Consider the following 19,071-nt stretch of genomic DNA (forward strand, 5'->3'; position numbering starts at 1 on the left):
AACTCTTTACAACTCACCCACTACTCTTAAACCACCTCTCCCCACCCCCATGCACTTAGAAATGCCACTTTAAGAAAAGAACAGTTTGGAAGCTGGTCCCATCAACTTTCACACCCTAAAGGAATTTTACTTGTTCATTTGTTGTTTTAGATTTTATACTACTATATAATGCTATGGACTTGTACCTTTAAAATCATTTTGATATATCCTTCTCCCCTACCCCATCCCCACTTATGAGCAAGTACAGCTGTGGGGTGAGTCCTTGTGTAGGATTAAGAAACATTGCAGTTCTTGAAATAAGCCAGATGTTTTTATTTTCTAAGGAAACGTTCACACCTAGTGAAGTATTTGTTTACAAGGGTCACAACAAAACAAAAGATTCTAGGAAAACTTTCAAGGGACATGGGTCATAGGAAACCAAGTGCACTCTGCAGCTTTGCCAACTTCGTGGCCCAGGGGATGTTGCAAAAGACACACAGAGAAGTCGATCCTCCGTGCAGGCTGTAAACATTTGTAGATTAAGGTTATAAAGACCAAGACATCACCATGAGAATTACAATTCTTAAGGCACTCCCGGAAATTCCGCTTTATGTACTTTCCATTGACTTTATTTGGTTTCTATTCACTTTTCTAACAATACTCTCCTGTAATATACACACAACAAAGAATGGTTTTTAAAATAAATCCTAAAATTAGTACCGATGGAAACTTCAGGAATATTTTGGGGATAAACCCTTAGAATATAAACGAAGTTTTCGAAATCAAAAGTGAAAGTGGTTATACCTATTTATCGCTGTTAGATGACACAACTTAAAATCACAGGCAACAGCAGCTTTGGTGTTCCCAGCCGTGGTGGGCTTTAAAGGACGCCACCATTCGTGCAGCCCCCCACCCCCGCCTTTTTTTTTTTTTTTAGGAACCAAGCAGTTAACCTGCATGACACCTACTCGCGCACCGCACCTGAGAGCTCGACAGCGCCGGCAGCGGGAGACCAGGGGTCGCCCCGCCCAGCCCCCTCGGGAGTTCCCGCCACCTCGGCGGGGACGGCTGGCGCCCGCCCCGCCCCGCGCCGCCCACGTGATTTCCAGGAAGGGCTGCGCGCTGGGGCCGGGACGCGGCGGGCCCGGGTGGCTGCGCTCTCCGGGCCGAGGCGGGTGAGTAGGGGCTCCAGCTCCCTGACTGCCCTACGGCCGCCATCCCAGCTGCTAGGAGACCCGAGCTGAACAGGCCCTGGGTGGGGCAGGAGGCGGGTTTCGCCGCGCCGCGTCGGCGCGGGGGGAGCGCTCGGCCGAGAGCACCCGGTGGAGCGCGGCCAGACCCCGCAGCAGCCCGGGTCGCTACGGCGACAGAGGCGCCCAAGGGGTACACCTGCCCCGGGCCCACATTTCCTTCTTTGAGCAGTCCTGGCCTCTGACCCTTACCCCTCAGTTGCTTTGCTTCAGTACGGAAAACGAAACTTAAAATATGTTTCCTCACTAGTCTTGTAGTATCTCTTGAAATAGTCCTTAGGAAAATGGATTCCTTAATTACATAAAAATAGAAAGATTACCACAGTGATATCAGTATTCTAGGGAAATATGTGGTTAATGGGTAGTGGTGATTTGTATTGGTTTTTTATTTGCTACCATAACAGATCACCGCAAACTTTTAGTGGCTTACAACATGTTTATTACTTTACAGTTCTATCAATTAGAAGTTCACTAGGAGTCTCACTGGGCTAAATTCACAGTGTGTGTAGGGCTCCCTTCTTCCGGAGGCCCTGGGGGCAGAATTTTCTTGCCTTTTCCAGCTTCTGGAGGCTGCTGCCCTCCTTGGCTCGTGGCCGGCTTCTACCATTATCCAAGGCAACCAGGTTGCATCTCTGCCCATTCTTCTGTGGTCACCTCTCATGCTGACCCTCTCTTCTGCCCTCTTTTACTTTTAAGAACCATTGTGATTACTTTGGGCCAGCGGGGCAATCCAGGATAGTCTCCCTATTTTAAGGTCAGTTTATAGCAACCTTAATTTCATCTGGCAAATTTAATTTCCCTTTACTGTGTAACCTAACATATTCACAGGTTTCTGGGGATTAGGACATGGACATCTTGGAGGGGGCCAATATTCTTCCTACCACATGATTTTATAAAAGGAAAAATCTTACTGTACAGGTATCCACCCACGCAAAGAAGGGAAGTGCCCAGATTTTACATTTGCTGCAAGAAATTCTGGGGATACTATGCAGTGGGCCATTTATAAAAGTTAAATAGATCAAGAGCCTTTATTACAAGATCTGAAGAATATTGACATTATCATCATCATAAAAAAAGCAGCAAAATAATACTGCAGTTCCTGCCTTCTGGAAATGTAATAAGAAAACTTCATATGTCTAGGATGTCCTGAGCAGAACACAAGATATCACAACTCTGTAAATATGGATCGAGTGGTGTCAGCTTGGGTGTGCACTGTGCTAGTTGCTCTGGACAGATGCAAGATGTGATAGGGTACCTGCCTTCAAGGTCTTTACCGTCTAGTCATGGGAAATGGCACAGGTACACAATTAAAGCACCCTAAAAGAGAAAAGGAGGGAGAAGTCATGTCTTTTGAGGGAATCAGAACTTTTAAGAACTTGGGTGAATGGGATCGACCTTGAAAAATGATAGATTTTTATCAAGAGGAGATTAATGTTGGGAGGGGAGGAAGGATATGACATATTAAGGGGCAGAGGGAACTGTTAAGCGTGTTCAAGTGTTCAGTGTGGTCAGGGAACTGGAGTTGTCCAAATAAAACTGAAAAGTAAGTTAGAGTTAGGTTGTGTGAGACTTTGGATGAGTGCCAGTATAAAGCTTCTGCAGTTGTTGACGTGATGAGGAGCTACTGAGATAATCTTAAAATTTTGCGACATCTCAAGCTCAGAGAAGACTTGCAAGCCCAGAACAAACAACTTTTCTTTTTCCTGAATTATTTGAGAATTAGTTTTCCAGCCTGATGACCCATCCACTCTGGAACGCTTGAGTATATATCTCCTATAAATAAGACATTCTCCTACATTATCACAATATAGTCATCAAAATCAGGAAATTAATATTGATACAGTACTACCATCTCAGATCCCATTCAAATTCACCAGATTTCCCAATAATATCCTTTGTAGCAAAAGGATCCATTTCATAATTATGCATGGCATTTAGTCACGTCACTTTAGTCTCCTAAAGTGACTAGAACGATTCTTTCTTGGTTTTTGTGAACTTGACGCTTTTGAAGAGAACAGGTTGGTTATTTAGCAGAATGTGTCTGAATTTGAGTTCGATATTTCCTCATGCTTAGATTCAGATTGTACGTCCTTGGCAGAAGTATCATTCAGAGTCATGCTGTGTTCTTTTCAGTGCATCCTATCAGATGCTACGTATCCCATTATTCACTTTGATTATTTCATTATGGTGGTGACTGTCAGGCTTATTTACTTTGGCGCTATTCTTTGCCCCTTTGAAAGTAATAAGTATTTTGTGGGGAAGTATTTGAAACTAAATATTCCTTTCCCCACCAAAATGTATTTATTTATACATATATTGGAATGGACTCAGAGTTTTCTATTTTACTCTGGATTTAATTGTTCCTAACATGATTTGTTTTTGTGCTTACTGTGTTCTCAGATTTGGCCAGTACCTTTCCTTGCTGGATTCTTTGACTTTTGAGCACTTGCTTACTTTCTGGTACCACAAAATGTCCTGGGCTCATCTTATACTTTTCCTGTCCCAGTTCTGGAATCAGCCCTTTCTGCAAAGAGCCCTGGTTCCTTTTAGTGGAGAATGGGATTAGAAACCAAGATCTGGGTGCCAGGTGTGCTCGTTGCTATTGTCTCAGCTCTCAGGCCCTCACAGACAGAGCTAGGAAATGTATGTATATGTATATGTACTAATACACATTTACATCTGTGTTTAGCTCTTTATATCGTTTTGTTTATTAAAAACCAGGAACGGGTGTAGCTCAGGTTGAGTGCCTGCTTCCCATGTACAAGATCCTGGGTGCAATCTCCTGCACCAAACCAACCATGAGATCATACAGATATCTCCAGCTCCAATCCACAGGCTTCAATCTAGTGTTCTTTCTTTCCATAATGACAGTGAAAAACCTGGCTCCTGTTATCCTTCATATATTTCCTTATTTGATCAATTCCTGATATGTAGCTTTGGCAATTTGGTTGCCCCTTTGACATATCCCTTTCGCTTGTTTCTTTGTTTTTTTTAGCACTTACATTTTCTGGCACTATAAAATGCTCCAGGATCATCTTATATATTTCCTCTTTCAGACCTAGAATGAACTGTTGCTCTTAGACTGCATTGGTGCCTTGTATTGAGAATGGTGTTAGAAACCAAGATTTGGGTGCTTTGTGACACCCTCTTTTTTGACACTGCTTATGTTCACATTGGGTAAACTAAGACGTTTTGCTGGTCTATTTTTTTTTTTAAGATCTGTTTATTTTTATTTATTTCTCCTCTCCCCCTCCTTGTTTGTGTTTGCTCTCTGCTCCCTATGTCTGTTCGTTGTGTGTGCTCATCTTCTTTTTAAGAGGCACTAGGAACCGAACCCAGGACCTCCCATGTGGGAGGGAGGTGCCCAATGGCTTGAGCCACGCCTGCTCCCGCTTGTTGCATCTCTTACTGTGTTTACTGCGATGTGTCCACATTGCATCATCTTGTGTCAGCCCATCGCACCAGCCTATCACGTCAGCTCACTATCTTGTTCATGTTCTTTAGGCGGCACTAGGAACTGAACCTAGGACCTCCCATGTAGTAGATGGGCACCCAACTACTTGAACCACATCTTCTTCCATTGCTGGTCTGTTTTATTCTTTTTTTGTTTTGTTTTGTTTTATTCTTAAAGAGGAATAAATATCTTTCCTGTTTCTCTTACAAAAGCATTAAGAATTTTTTTTTTTGTAGCAGGGGCTGGGAAGTGGGTGCTCAACCACTGAGCCACATCAGCTGCCATGAGTTGGTTTTTTTATTTGTTTGCTTTTTTGTTTTTAGGCACCACTGGAAACGGAACCCAGGAACTCCCATGTAGGAAGCAGGCTTCAACTGCTTAAGCCATATCCACTCTACCAAACTAGTTATTGATGTGCTTCTGAAAACACAAAAACACCCATGATATCCCTTGTTCCAGTTTTGGCCTGGGAGTTCTCGATTTCAGTAAATTCATATGCAGATAGGGATTCTATTTTTTTTTTTTTTAAGATTTATTTATTTATTTATTTCCCCTTCCCCACCCACCCTGGTTGTCTGTTCTCTCTGTCTATTTGCTGCGTCATCTTTGTCCACTTCTGTTGTTGTCAGCGGCACAGGAATCTGTGTTTCTTTTTGCTGCGTCATCTTGTGTCAGCTCTCCGTGTGTGCGGCACCATTCCTGGGCAGGCTGCGCTTTTTTTCGTGCTGGGTGGCTTTCCATACGGGGCACACTCCTTGTGCGTGGGGCTTCCCTACGCGGGGGATACCCCTGCGTGACACGGCACTCCTTGTGCGCATCAGCACTGCTCATCGGCCTGCTCCACACGGGTCAAGGAGGCCTGGGGTTTGAAGCATGGACCTCCCATGTGGTAGACAGACGCCCTAACCCCTGGGCCAAGTCTGCCGCCAGATAGGGGTTCTTAATCTTTTTCGTGCCATAGACTCCTTTGCCAGTCTGGTGAAGCAAATGGGTCTTTCTCAAAACAGTCTTTTTCATGTGTAAATTAAAATACTTAGAATTACAAAGCAAACCAATTATACTGAAATATGGTTATCAGAATATTAAAAAAGCATTTCTTAAATATAACTAGTATTATTACAATATATCACAAGACCGAGTATTGCATTTAATAACTACCATAATTTTGGAGTGGGGTTAAGCACGAACAGTATTTCAGCATATCCATAGCAATTATAATATTTTATGAAAATATCTGTGCTTTCTAGTGTTGATTATGTCACAGGTGCTACAAATACGTGGTTTGTTGCCTCCATCTGTAATTAAAGAGCACGCTAAGCTTTAATTAAAGAATACTGGTGAACAATAATAGAATTTTTTCCCCATCCAATTTATGGACCCAGTGGGGATATGTGTACTAAAACTCCTGGTTAAGAACCCCTGTGTAGAGGGTGTTTTGGAGGTCTTTTGATTCTGTCTACATTCGGGGAGTCGTGGTTCTAAGTACAATAGGGAGAAGTAAAGAATTAAACCAAAACCTTTGAAAAAGGCTAGAACACAAAAAGTGGTCATCTTTTCAAATGGAACATCATATGATTGGGATATAAACTACAAAGGAACATTCGTAACTATTTTCTGTATATTATCGTGTTGAAAAGTAAAGGCTTTTGAGAGACTGTTACATATTTATGGGTGTGAAAGTTATTTAAAGTATATACTGTTCTGATATAAGCCACACGATAGTAAAGACTTTCATGATGAGAAAAAATAAGTAGCAAAGAAGAGATGTTTCTTCTGTAAAAGGGCAAACACTGTTATTTTTTCTTCTTGGGTATATGTACGTATACAATTTTAATATTATTTATTTTTATAATATTTAGGGAATCATGGAGGCTGATAAAGACTACCAAACACAAGTTTTTAAGCCACTTTGGCTAGATGAACTTACAAAAGATGAAGAAAAGGAGGTAAAAATGAAAATTATGGGATATTGTTGAAAAGTAACTTATATCTAGTAGTTTTTTCAGTAAGCTATGTTTATATGTGTCTTTGTCTAGCACTACCTTGAATTTGGGAGGATATTAGACTTTTCAAAACTCTTTCACTTATATTATTTTAATCAGGCCTCACAAGGAAAATCATATCTTTTCTTCTTTCTCTTACTAGGCTTATACCATTAACTTCTTTTACACCCTCTCATTTCTATGATTTGCACCTAGAGGTTAAGAGCTTAGTTAGCAGTTATCTGGTCAGTACCCAAGAGGGATTAGAGGCCCAGGTAGCTTAACGTGGCTGCATGTCTGGCATGTGAAGGTAGCTGTGTTCTAGGTTCTGTGGAAATCATGGCTAATTTTTAAAAAAACCTGCCTCAAAATAACATATTTTGCAATTATATCATAGTCACAAATAGCTAGGAAAGGAGTTGACAGAGCATTGAACTAAGAATCAAAAGATCTGGGTTCCAGTCCTTGCTCTACTATTAAAATTTCTGTGATTTTGGTCGAGTGTGAGAGGTGGCGGTTTCCTTGTTCATATAATGGGGATAGTAATACTTGGCTGTGTTGTGAGAATTGATAGGTGATATATAAAACTTTCAACAAATCTGTTATTCACACAATCATATTTATTCTTTGAGACTGGCTACTGCCTTCCTTTGTCTTACTTGAGATGTAAGGCAAGAAAAACTTTGCTCCTTTATTCTATTTAGAAAAATTAATTCAGAGATGGTTTCATATTTTGGTACCATTTGATATTTTTTAGAGTTTTATCAATAAAGTTGCAAAGGAAAATATGCAGCTAAAGGAGGAGATCCAAGAGCTTGAAGCCAAGTTGCAAGAGGCTTCCATAGACTTCCAGGTACTACTTTAATTATTTTGCGTATCACATTTTTAATGGGCACCATTCTTCAAAAAAAGCAATTTAATTATACAAAATTCACTTTAAAATATGGTTTTATTCATGGCAACACTATTAGCAATAGTCCCAAACTGAAAACCCAGATGTCCATCCACAATATAATACTATATAACAGTGAGAACACACAAACTGCAACAACATGCAACAACACAGATGAATCTCAGAACACAGTGTTGAGACAAAAAGACAGACATAAAAGGGGGTAAACCATACGCTTTAAATAAAGTGCAAAAGCATGATGTTAGAAGCTAGGATAATGGTTCCTCTAGGAGGCTGGTAGAAAGTAGAAGGAACACAAAGACTTCTGGGGTATTGATCATGTTTTGTTTCTTAATCTGGGTGCTGGTTTTTGGTGATGAAAAAGTTTCAGGGAAATGGACTTGGCCCAGTGGTTAGGGCGTCCGTCTACCACATGGGAGGTCCGCGGTTCAAACCCCGGGCCTCCTTGACCTGTGTGGAGCAGGCCCATGCGCAGTGCTGATGTGCGCAAGGAGTGCCCTGCCACGCAGGGGTGTCCCCCGCGTAGGGGAGCCCCACACGCAAGGAGTGCACCCTGTAAGGAGAGCCGCCAGCGTGAAAGAAAGTGCAGCCTGCCCAGGAATGGCGCCGCCTACACTTCAAGTGCCGCTGACGACAACAGAAGCAGACAAAAGAAACAAGACGCAGCAAATAGACACAGAGAACAGACAACCGGGGGGAGGAGGGGAATTAAATAAATAAATAAATCTTTTAAAAAAAAAAGTTTCAGTAATGGAAGGTGGTGATGGTAGCACAATACTGTATAGATAACTAATGCCATTGAATTATTTACTTAAAAATGGTTAAAATGGTAATTTTTATGTGATATATATATGCTACCACAATTGAAAAAAAAAGTGATAGGTATTGGGAAAAGGGGAATTCAAATATGATAGATTTTCAGTCATATAATTCAGGAGTCCTCCTTTTTGGATTAAATGATCTGGGTTTACTATCAAAATAGCCTTAGTATATACCTGACTCTAGATTTCAAACCTTTTCGCAGTGAGATTAAACATGCTATTTGTGACTTGCTTGTGAAATAGCCTTTTATTGGCACAATTATTTAGAAGGTACTTACCTACGTGAATGATGCAGGCTTTATAATCAAATCCCATACAATATTGACCAGTTTTAACATTAGCTGGAAAAGGTGAGATAGTTAAATATGCATAATTTCATCTTTGAAATAATATGAAAGGATCAGCATTTGATGACATTATTGAGTGGTCTTACCTGGGAGGAAGCAATTGTTTAACAATATTAAATAAGACCACACTTGGTATTCTATGGGGCTCTAAATTATTGGAGAATGAATTATTGGATGATCAAATCACACTGTCATTGGAAGGCTTTAAGTTAGTTCTTGTCTTGATTTTAATCAAACATTTCTGTTTGAATTAGATTAAAAAGGATATTCCTGAAACAAAGATGAAATTCACTTCTGTAGAACATCCTGAGAACGACAGCCAGTTTTTAAATATCTCCTGTTCATTTCAAGTGGGCTCTCAAATTCCTTATCAACTACAAAAAGGGCAAGCACTTATCACCTTTGAGAAAGAAGAAGGTATGACTAATGTTTAAAAATATGACCATGTTACATTTAGAAAGCCCTTGGACTTTCAAAGTGTTTTCATAGATATTTGGCTATTGCTTTACCACCTTTACATATGTAATTTAATTTCCTCCTGATAGTGACACCCTGAGGCAGGTATGATTATTCCCATTTTGCAGATGAGAAAACTGATTCGGACATGGTAAGTGACCTGATCATGATCACTCATTCAGAAAACGTTGACTCTAGGACTCTAATCCAGGTGTTAGAATGTGAAATGCCAGCCTCTTTCTACACCACACACTTCCTCCAAATAATAATAGTAGTAGTAATGATGTCCGAGGATAGTAGAGCTCTAGGCAGTTCTCAGTTTTCACAGATATTATCTAATTTTGGGCTCACAGGACTCTATGAAAGCAATAGGATAGGATTGTTGTTATTTGCATTTTATAGCCAAGCAAACAGATTCTCAGGATGTTTAAGTGATTTCCGTAAGCACACGTGACCAGTAAATGGAAAGAGCCTCAGAGTCAGAGGGTTGGGATGGGACCTGAAGATTGCTAAATCCATCATGGGGTAGCACCCTGTTCAGAACTGAAAGATCTGGCTTTGGGTGCCAGGTATGCCCCTTCCTGGAAGTGTGATAAGGGGTGAGTTCTTTAACCACACTCTAAATCTTAGATTTTTACAATAGATAATGTGGTAGTAACTCATAGGGCCGCTTTGAGTATGAAATGAGAAAATGTTTATGAAATATTTAGCACAGTGTCTGACACATAATAAACACTTAATAAATGTTAGCTGTTATTATTAGTATATGTTAGGAATTTTCCAGGTGAGGAAACAGAAGCTTAAAGAAGATAAGTAGGGAAGCAGATGTGGCTCGAGCAGTTGGACGCCCACCTACCACATAGGAGGTCCCAGGTTTGGTCCCTGGTGCCTCCTAAAGAAGACATGACAGCATGCCGACACAACAAGATGATACAACAAGATGATGTAACCACGAAACACAACGAGGAAACACAATGAGAGGCAAACAAGCCGAGAGTAGATATGGCTCAAGCGATTGGCCACCTCACTCGCACATGGGACACCCTGGGTTTGATTCCTGGTGCCTCCTAAAAGGTAGATGACCAGACAGAGAGCACACAACGAAGAGACAGAGAGATCAGACAGCAAGTGCAAACAGCAAGGAGTGGGGGGAGAAATAAAGAAATAAATCTTTAAAAAAAAAAGAAGAAGAAGATAAGTAACTTGTTCAAGTTCTGCACAGTTAATAATAAGAGCTGAGAGCCAAACCCTGAGCGTTCGTGCACTTCCTTCTGAACCAGCAGCATTCTTCTGGGCCTTCATTCCTGTGTTTGTCAGGGCATGAGATAGGACCAGGTGGCCTTCATCAGCCCTTCCAGGGCTCGGATTCTGGGAATCTGTGATTCTAATCCATTTTCTGGTGGTAGATTGAATCATGCCCCCCACAAAACCCTAACCCTCAGTCCTGCGGGTGTGAACTCATTTGTAAATGGGATCTCCAAAGAGCCTATTTAGGTGAGGCCAAATTTAAGCAGGGTGGGCCTTAATCCAGCATTGACTAGAGCAAGGAAGTTTGGATATGGAAGTACAAGCCAAAGGAGGAGACAGGTCACCACGAGACAGAAGCAGAGACTGATCACCAGCAAGCTACCACCAGAACTCTGCAGACCTCAGAGGAGGCGTGGCCTGCCTCCGCCTTTATCCTGGACTCCTAGCCTACAAACTGGGCAGTAAATTCCTGTTGAAGCTACAAGTTTGTGGTAATTCATTATAACAGCCCTGGCAAACTAAGATCTCCTGACCCTTGGTCCACTCCATGGCCTGAAAATAAATATTAAAAAGATGTCCAGCAGGTCCGTCTGTACGTGCAAAAGCATGCATCTCCAGAGTGCTTTTGTTAAACTCCAGGTGAACCCCCACAGCTGATGGTGCTCAGGAGGCCGCCAGCATGCTGGTCATGGGCAGCAGTGATGCGGATATAGCTGAATGACGTAAATGAGCATGTGTTGAGGTGGGGATTCTGCAAAGGACTTACCTGGGAATGCCGGGAATAGGATTTTCTTCATCAGCTGCATCACTTGTTCCACACTTGGCATGGCTATAAAGTCTCCTACTCCTGGAACAACTTTAGATTTTAAACACAATTAAGCAAGATTTGGCTTTTTGGCGGCAGAGGACTTGGCCCAGTGGTTAGGGCATCCGTCTACCACATGGGAGGTCCTCAGTTCAAACTCCGGGCCTCCTTGACCCGTGTGGAGCTGGCCCACGTGCAGTGCTGATGCACACAAGGAGTGCCAGGACAGGGTGTCCCCCGTGTAGGGGAGCCCCACGCGCAAGGAGCGTGCCTCATAAGGAGAGCCACCCAGTGTGAAAGAAAGTGCAGCCTGCCCAGGAATGGTGCCACACACACAGAGAGCTGATGCAGCAAGATGATGCAACAAAAAGAAACACAGATTCCCGTGCCGCTGGGAACAACAGAAGCGGAGAAAGAAACAAGATGCAGCAAATAGAGAACAGACAACTGGGGTGGGGGGTGGAGAAGGGGAGAGGAAAAAAAAAAAGGTTGGCTTTTGACAGAATCACAAGTTTTGAAACAAAAGAGGTCTCTCACTCTCAGCTGTGTCAGATCACCAGATGTTGCGTGTTTTGGGAGGAGAAGGAAGGAGAGAACATCATCTGAATATTGTTTCATTTATATTTTCTGTTGTTATTAGCAAAAACAAAACAAAACAATCATAGTCCAAGTTACAGAGTCATATTGTGGTACAGTGAGTCTGACTTCCCACATGATAACGCCCTGCCTTCTAGTCTTGTTTCTTTCTTTCTCCAGCTGTGGTGTGCTGTTTAGTTGCCATAAACACATGTGGGGTTTATAAGACAGGGAATGAACATCTTTTATCTTTATGACAAATTAAGCAGCTCCCAAATATTAACAAGTGAAAATTATGAACTCATATGTCATACAATTAAAAAGAAACATACACACATATATTTTAAACTGAAGTATAGTTGCAGTTCTAATGATTTTGGGATGAAATATATTACTGAGCCTCATCCATTTGCAAGGATAAATTAGACTTGATAGCTTTTGATAGATATATCAGAGCTATCAACTTCTTAAAGAATGAGCTCAGGAGCACTTTAGGAAAAGTGGAATTCCTCATTAAATATGGCAAAAAAAGAATATCCCCAAAACCAACAAAATTCTCACTCTTGATAATTCAAGCTTATGTGTTCTTTAATGTGAGAAGACAGAGACAAAAGTGGAATATATATATTTGTGGTGCTTGTAATATAGTAAAGAGGAGTGGCAAATGATTAGTTAAACATAATTGGGGTTAACTGTAAGAATGACACTGATCCACGAAAGTGTTTCCAGATTATTCACCGTGGACGAATTTCTGTCTGTGCTTTAATGTCCTAGAAGAATTCTTGGGTAATATTCTCAACAGTGAAAAGGAGAATATGTGACTGGACTGAAATAACAGGAATTTTTGAAGCATTAGCAGGCTTACCTTTTAAGAGATGACTCTAGCCCTTAATGAGAACTTCTCCATTATGATTTTTGCTGATGTATTTTGACATTAGAATATCCTCGTCTGGGGTCAATACTGTTAACACCTGGAAATTCTAAGAACAATTTTAAAATGAGATCCTTTAACCTTAAAGTAAATTAAAAATATGTTTGATAATTTGTCTTCAAATCAAAAGCATGTAAGTTCCTTAAAATATTGGAAACTAATACTTTCCAAATTATTTTCAGTTGCCCAAAATGTGATAAGAATGGGGAGACATCATGTGCAGATAGAGGATGAAGATGTAGAGATTATGGCCAAACCAGTTCCATTAAATTCCGGAGTCAGATTCCAGGTAACATTGCTTAAAGCAGTTTAGAATTCAGTTAAACATGAACACTTACCATCAGTATTTCACAATACGAAATTATTTTCCAGGTTCATCTAGAAGTTTCTAAAATAAAGGTCAGAGTTACTGAAATTCCTGATGAGTTGCCTGAAGACCAGATGAGAGACAAGCTAGCACTGAGCTTCTCTAAGTCCCGAAATGGAGGCGGCGAGGTGGAAAGTGTGGAGTATGATAAGCAGGCCGGAAGCGCTGTCATCACATTTGTGGGACTTGGAGGTGCTCATATGTTTAGAAAGTGAACAAATACTGTACCACTTCCATTAGGTTCTGCCATTTCTGAAAGAATCCCTGTTCTACTGCCTTGGTTTGAAATTTATAAAGCAGAGTAATCATTGGGGATTTTTTAAAACCCTGTGAAATGGTAGAGTCCTAAAAAAGGATTTCCATGAATTATACTGAGAATAATCATATTACTACGGATAGCAAATACACAAATTTTACTAAATTTTTATCATGTGTGAGGCACAGTGTTAGGCATTTGATCTTCATTATCTCCTCTGACCCTCAGCACAACTCAGGGAAATAGGTGTTATACCCATTTTATTGATAAGGGAAACTGATGCCAAAGGAAGATAAGTAGATCATCCAAGATCACATAGTGGGCAGAGTAAAAAATTCTGAAACATTGTAAATCCAGTTTTATAAAAGGTAAATATTTGCAAGGGAATAGGCAACTTAAAAAATGCATAAAATCATCTTTTCTTTGTCACCTTTTATTACTGACAGGGGTGTCTTGAAGGAATCAATTCTAGGGAAGGCAGTGGAGATGACTAGAAAGAACAACTAGTAATCTGTTCCCTTTTTAGGTAGAAATTGACTTTTACGAAATTGTCTTAGGGAGGTTTACAATCTTATGATTAACATAAAAGATTCTGTGGTGCTTTTTGTTTATAAGGTCAAGTGACTCTTCTTTAAAAATAGAATTTTATTGAAGTATGTCATTCATACATGAACATACATAAACAAGTGTATAGTAAAAGTTGTGAACTTAAAAACAAACATGCGTATCATATAGGGCTCCCACACATCACCCCACCACCACCTCCTTGCATTGTTGTGAAACATTTCTAACAAACTGTGAAAGAACATCATCAAAATATTACTACTAATATAGCCCATATACCCATATAGCCCCAACCCATCCGATTATTAACACCCTGAATTAGTATTAGTATTATATAATTTTTAATAGTTTTTGAGAGAATGGTTTCATATTTATTCTTTTGACCATAGCCTATCTTCCACCACTGGATCTCAAGCTTTGTACAGTCCATTCAAAGTATACACTCACTGGCTCTCAGTTTCATTACAGAGTTGTGCTGTCATCACCTCAGTCAATTTTAGAACGTTTTCATTACTCCAAAATGAAAAATCCCATACCTCCATGTACTCCCTTATTGTCATCCCTTAGAATTGTCATAATATCTTCTTTGCCATTGCTCACAAATACTCCACTATACTGTTGTCCATAACTTACACTATTTGTCATTTTTCCATGTATCACCATATTCTTAACACTTTGTAGAAGAACATTCTTATATATTTACTGTTAACTACCATCTTCATCCACCACTGAAACCACTATGTTAAAATATAAAACCCTCTTGTCCAGTTAATATAATTCTTAGGGTTTCTCTTGGATTTACACCTATAATAGGAATCCAACTATAAAATTTTAAAAAATGACTGATGAGATTTTTTCTTTACCAAGTAATGCATACTTTTAAAAAGAAAAGTGACATAATACAGAAGAGTATAAACTTAGTAAAAAGTGAGTCGTTTCCTCCAACTTCTCTTTCTCCTCTTACGTAGTTATGGTTAGTTAGATGTCTTTCCAGAACTTTCTCTGGACACAAACAAACATCAATCTGCGTTTTTGATCTGGGCCTTTGGATGGTGCTTCGGGCTTTCTTGTGGGGAGCCGTGAAATGGGAAGGCCTCATGTAGACCATAGAAATGGATAGCCTCCATAGTTGAGGGCCCAGATTTTAATTTTACAAATTCATATATTTAGTTTCTCTGTTTGATGTTAGTCTCTTACATTTAAAAAAAATCTGTTAGAGACTTATTTATTAAAGTAGAATTTAAAATTTAAAACCCTAGAGTGAGAGAGAATTCTATCTTAGGAAACTATGCTGTTATCCCATCTGGGGACAGCCTCCTAGAGTAGATTTTGTCTAGTCTGCAGGCTGGACCCTTTGGGTGTCACTGCCAGATGCTTCCCAAGCTGTGTGTCCCTGACTTGTCACAGCAGCCTAGGAGCAAGGTGCTATTACTGCGCACATTTTGCAGGACAGGAAACTGAAGGTTCAAGGAGTCAAGCAACATATTCAAAGGCACATAGCTAATAAATAGCAGAGCCAGGACTGTTGGCCCCGTCTTGCTATTTTAAGGTGGGCTGGCAAAGAGTCAAAAATAAAAGTGGTTGGATAGTCTCAAGGACTGTGTTCATAAAACATTACACAACATTGAAATAGTATCTTTCTCTACTCTAGGGATATTCAGCTAAAATGTAAACGAGGCTATTCTTTGTTCTAGAAAATCACTGCTGAATTTGTTATTTACCTTCAGTTTTCTAGATGATATCCAAACTCCCCCTTGATTAACATCATTATTGCAGATGTATTAGTTACAGTATGACTAATATATAATTTCTTTACATCATTATATTCCAGTCATGGTTTTTCATTTATACTTTATGAGAAATTAGAAAATACTCCAGTCTTAGGATAGATGGGTTACTTTCTACAGGTGGTTATTGTAGTTTATGTAGCTCCGTAGGATATGTCTGAGGATATCACTACCTTCTGTGTTCATGAGAGATGCATGGATTGCAGTGGATAGTTCAGGACCAAAGGAGCTATTTTAACCTAATTATTGTTTGGTCTTATATATGTCAAAATTATGTGCTGTGAAGTCTTTAAAGTGGCCTGTTGAATTTCTTAAAAATTAATTACTCAGGGAGGCAAATGTAGCTCAAGTGGTCGAGTGCCTGCTTCCCATGTACAAGTTCTCAGGTCCGATCCCCAGTGCCTCCTAAAAGCAAACAAAAACCAACTTTCACTGGGGAACGGATGTAGCTCAGTGGTTGAGTGCCTGCTTCCCAGGTATGAGGTCCTGAATTCAATTCCTGATAACCTCCTAAAAAAAAAGTCACTCAATTAATGCTGATAGTAATGTTGTTGTTTTTTTTTTAATGTTTTTCTGTTCAAAAGAAGTTTAACTTTGGTTAAAAATACTAATGATATAAAAAAGAAAATCTGCTTTGAATTTACTTGCAGTTGCTGACCAGGTTTTGAAAAAGAAAGATTATCCTCTTTATACAAATCGAAACTGCTATAGAGTTATTGTTTCTCCATTCATGGAAACACGCTTGGAAAAGTTCCAGGTAAAGTCATCCTTTTCTTTCATTTTGTGAACTCACTGTCCAATTTCACCCTGTCCAAAATAAATAAAAAATTGTGGGACTGTTACTATTTGAATCTTATTAGTGGCAGATATGAAAATACTGTAGTTTCTTCACTTTATTTCTGCTTAGTGCGTTTTTTTTCTTTTTTGAAGACTATTTTTACACAAACCTGTACCTTATTTATTAAGTGATTTTTTTAAAATCTGAAATTACTGATATAATGGCACAACATATATTTTTGCATATGGAGACATGGCTACATTTCTCTTATATGTCTACTGCCTTTTGGCACTAGGAATAATTCTTCCTGTTCATTTTCTCTGAACTCATTATCTTTACCTCAAACCTGTCCCCCTTTTCTGTTCCTTCTCACTTTAAATGGCACCACCATTTACCTAGTCCAATCTGAAAGCTGGAACTCATACTTAACTCTTATTTTGCCTCCCCACCAAATGTTGGTCACTAAATCTTTTCACTTCTGCTTTTTTTTCTTTTAGAGATTTATTTTGTTTTATTTTTACCCCCCCCCCCTGCTGTTTGTCATCACTGTCTGCTCTCTGTGTCCATTTGCTGTGTGCTCGTCTTCTCTTTAGGAGGCACGGGGAACCGAACCCGGGACCTCCCATGTGGAAGCAAGTCGGTCAATCACCTGAGCTGCCTCTGCTCCCTGCTTTGTTGTGTCAGCTTATTGCATCAGCTCAGCATGCCTCCCTGCTGTGCTGGCTCACCTGTTCCAGGAGGCAGTGGAACCGAACCCGGTACCTGCCATGTGGTAGGCGGAAGCCCAATCTCTTGAGCCACATCCGCTTCCCATCAGTTCCACTTTTGACATTCTTTCTAACTGGTCCTTCCTCCTGCAGCAGTGCCTTCCTTTCTTCTCTTCTCTGTAATGCCACCAGAGTTATCTTTATGAGACTTGGATTGGAAGAGGATGGTTTCCTGCTTGAAATCTTCCTGAGGTCCTCTGTCTCTGTCCTAGGTGGTGGACCTGGCCCAGTGGTTAGGGCATCTGTCTACCACATGGGAGGTCCACGGTTCAAACCCCGGGCCTCCTTGACCCGTATGGAGCTGGCCCATGCACAGTGCTGATGTGCGCAAGGAGTGCCTTGCCACACAGGGGTGTCCCCCGCATAGGGGAGCCCCACATGCAAGGAGTGTGCCCTGTAAGGAGAGCTGCCCAGCGCGAAAGAAAGTGCAGCCTGCCCAGGAATGGTGCCACACACATGGAGAGCTGACACAACAAGATGACATAACAAAAAGAAAATACAGATTCCTGTGCCGCTCACAACAACAGAAGCGGACAAAGAAGAGGCAGCAAATAGACACAGAGAGCAGATAACCAGGGTGGGGGGGGGGGGAAGGGGAGAGAAATAAATAAATTAAAAAAAAGATCATGTCCTAAATATTTAGCAGAGTTAATAAATAGAAAGTTTTGTGATTCAAAGCTCCTAGTAATTTTTCTTTTTATCTTCTCTTCCTCCCACCTTTTTAGGTATTTGCAGGAATATCTCATAGGACTGTGCTTCTGACTGGGTTGGAGAACCTTCAGGTGGATGAAGAAACAGTAGAGGATTTAGTTAATATCCACTTTCAACGGGTGAAGAATGGCGGTGGGGAAGTAGATGTGGTCAAATGTTCTCTAAGTCAACCTCAAATAGCATACTTTGAAGAATAGACTGCTGGAATCATGTGAAAATTATAGCTTCTGAACCCCAAATCACTGTAAATGTTTAACAAAAATAGATATCCTTTTTCTTAAAAATATGAAAACTTTTAATTCTTTGGTGTCCATTTATTTTTAGATATCAAATGTATTTGTGTGGTATTTTTTAAAATTCTTTTTTGTTTCAAAAGAAGCATGTTTACATACACAATAAATGCATTGTATTAAAAACAGTTTTATTCATAAATTATATGGATAGGCTCCACATCTGCTAAAATCAACCTTAAGTGGCACAGATGTTCCCCGCCCATGTTGGCTCTTTCTCTTGTGGCCATGTGGGTCAGTTTAGCTTTGGCCTCACATCCACCCATAAGCAGACTTGACTTAACACTTCCCGAAAGAAACATTCAGCATTTTGTGGTTTCTGTAGACTTTACTGAAGATGAGAGGACCCCAAGAGGGATCATTTCCCACTTCGCATAGCATTCCACTTCACACCGCCAAAGACTTCTCAGAGCAAAGTACCTTGCCATAAGTCTCCCCCCTTTCAAAGTCATCCCCTTGCCAAAGAGAACTTGTAAAGACCAAATTTTCTTTCCTTTACACTCCTAAGGGAAAGAGTCAGTTTAAGGGATTGAAAACCTTGAAATAAAAAAAGAGGTAAAGGCAAAGAAGTTAGTCATTAGTGACCCGTAGCTCATTATGCTCGGTGCTGGGGAGTGCCTGAAGAGAAAAGCATGCTCCTTGCCGTCTTGGGGCTTACACTTTTGCTGGAGAGAGTAGTGGTTTATTAGCATTCTCTGTTTTTAACTTGCAAACATGTTAAATTATAAAATTAAAGTTTCCTATTCAGAGGAGGTGAAATCCTCTTTGGCAAACGGGAGCAGATGTAGC

The 19,071-nt window shown here is 40.3% G+C and overlaps 1 protein-coding gene across 1 annotated transcript; it reads left to right on the forward strand.

Annotated features, from left to right (window-relative positions):
• The first annotated feature begins 1,048 nt into the window (after positions 1 to 1,048).
• On the forward strand, positions 1,049 to 18,410 carry NMI (N-myc and STAT interactor). The gene is made up of 8 exons (XM_004457114.5): positions 1,049 to 1,154; positions 6,543 to 6,629; positions 7,423 to 7,518; positions 9,001 to 9,163; positions 12,945 to 13,051; positions 13,135 to 13,321; positions 16,387 to 16,493; positions 18,007 to 18,410. Exons 2-8 carry the CDS (start codon positions 6,549 to 6,551, stop codon positions 18,187 to 18,189), a joined length of 924 nt encoding a protein of 307 aa, XP_004457171.1. The 5' UTR covers positions 1,049 to 1,154; positions 6,543 to 6,548; the 3' UTR covers positions 18,190 to 18,410.
• Positions 18,411 to 19,071: the final 661 nt, after the last annotated feature.

Source organism: Dasypus novemcinctus, chromosome 7, assembly GCF_030445035.2.
Source record: "Dasypus novemcinctus isolate mDasNov1 chromosome 7, mDasNov1.1.hap2, whole genome shotgun sequence".
In the NCBI taxonomy this organism is placed as follows: Eukaryota; Metazoa; Chordata; class Mammalia; order Cingulata; family Dasypodidae; genus Dasypus; species Dasypus novemcinctus.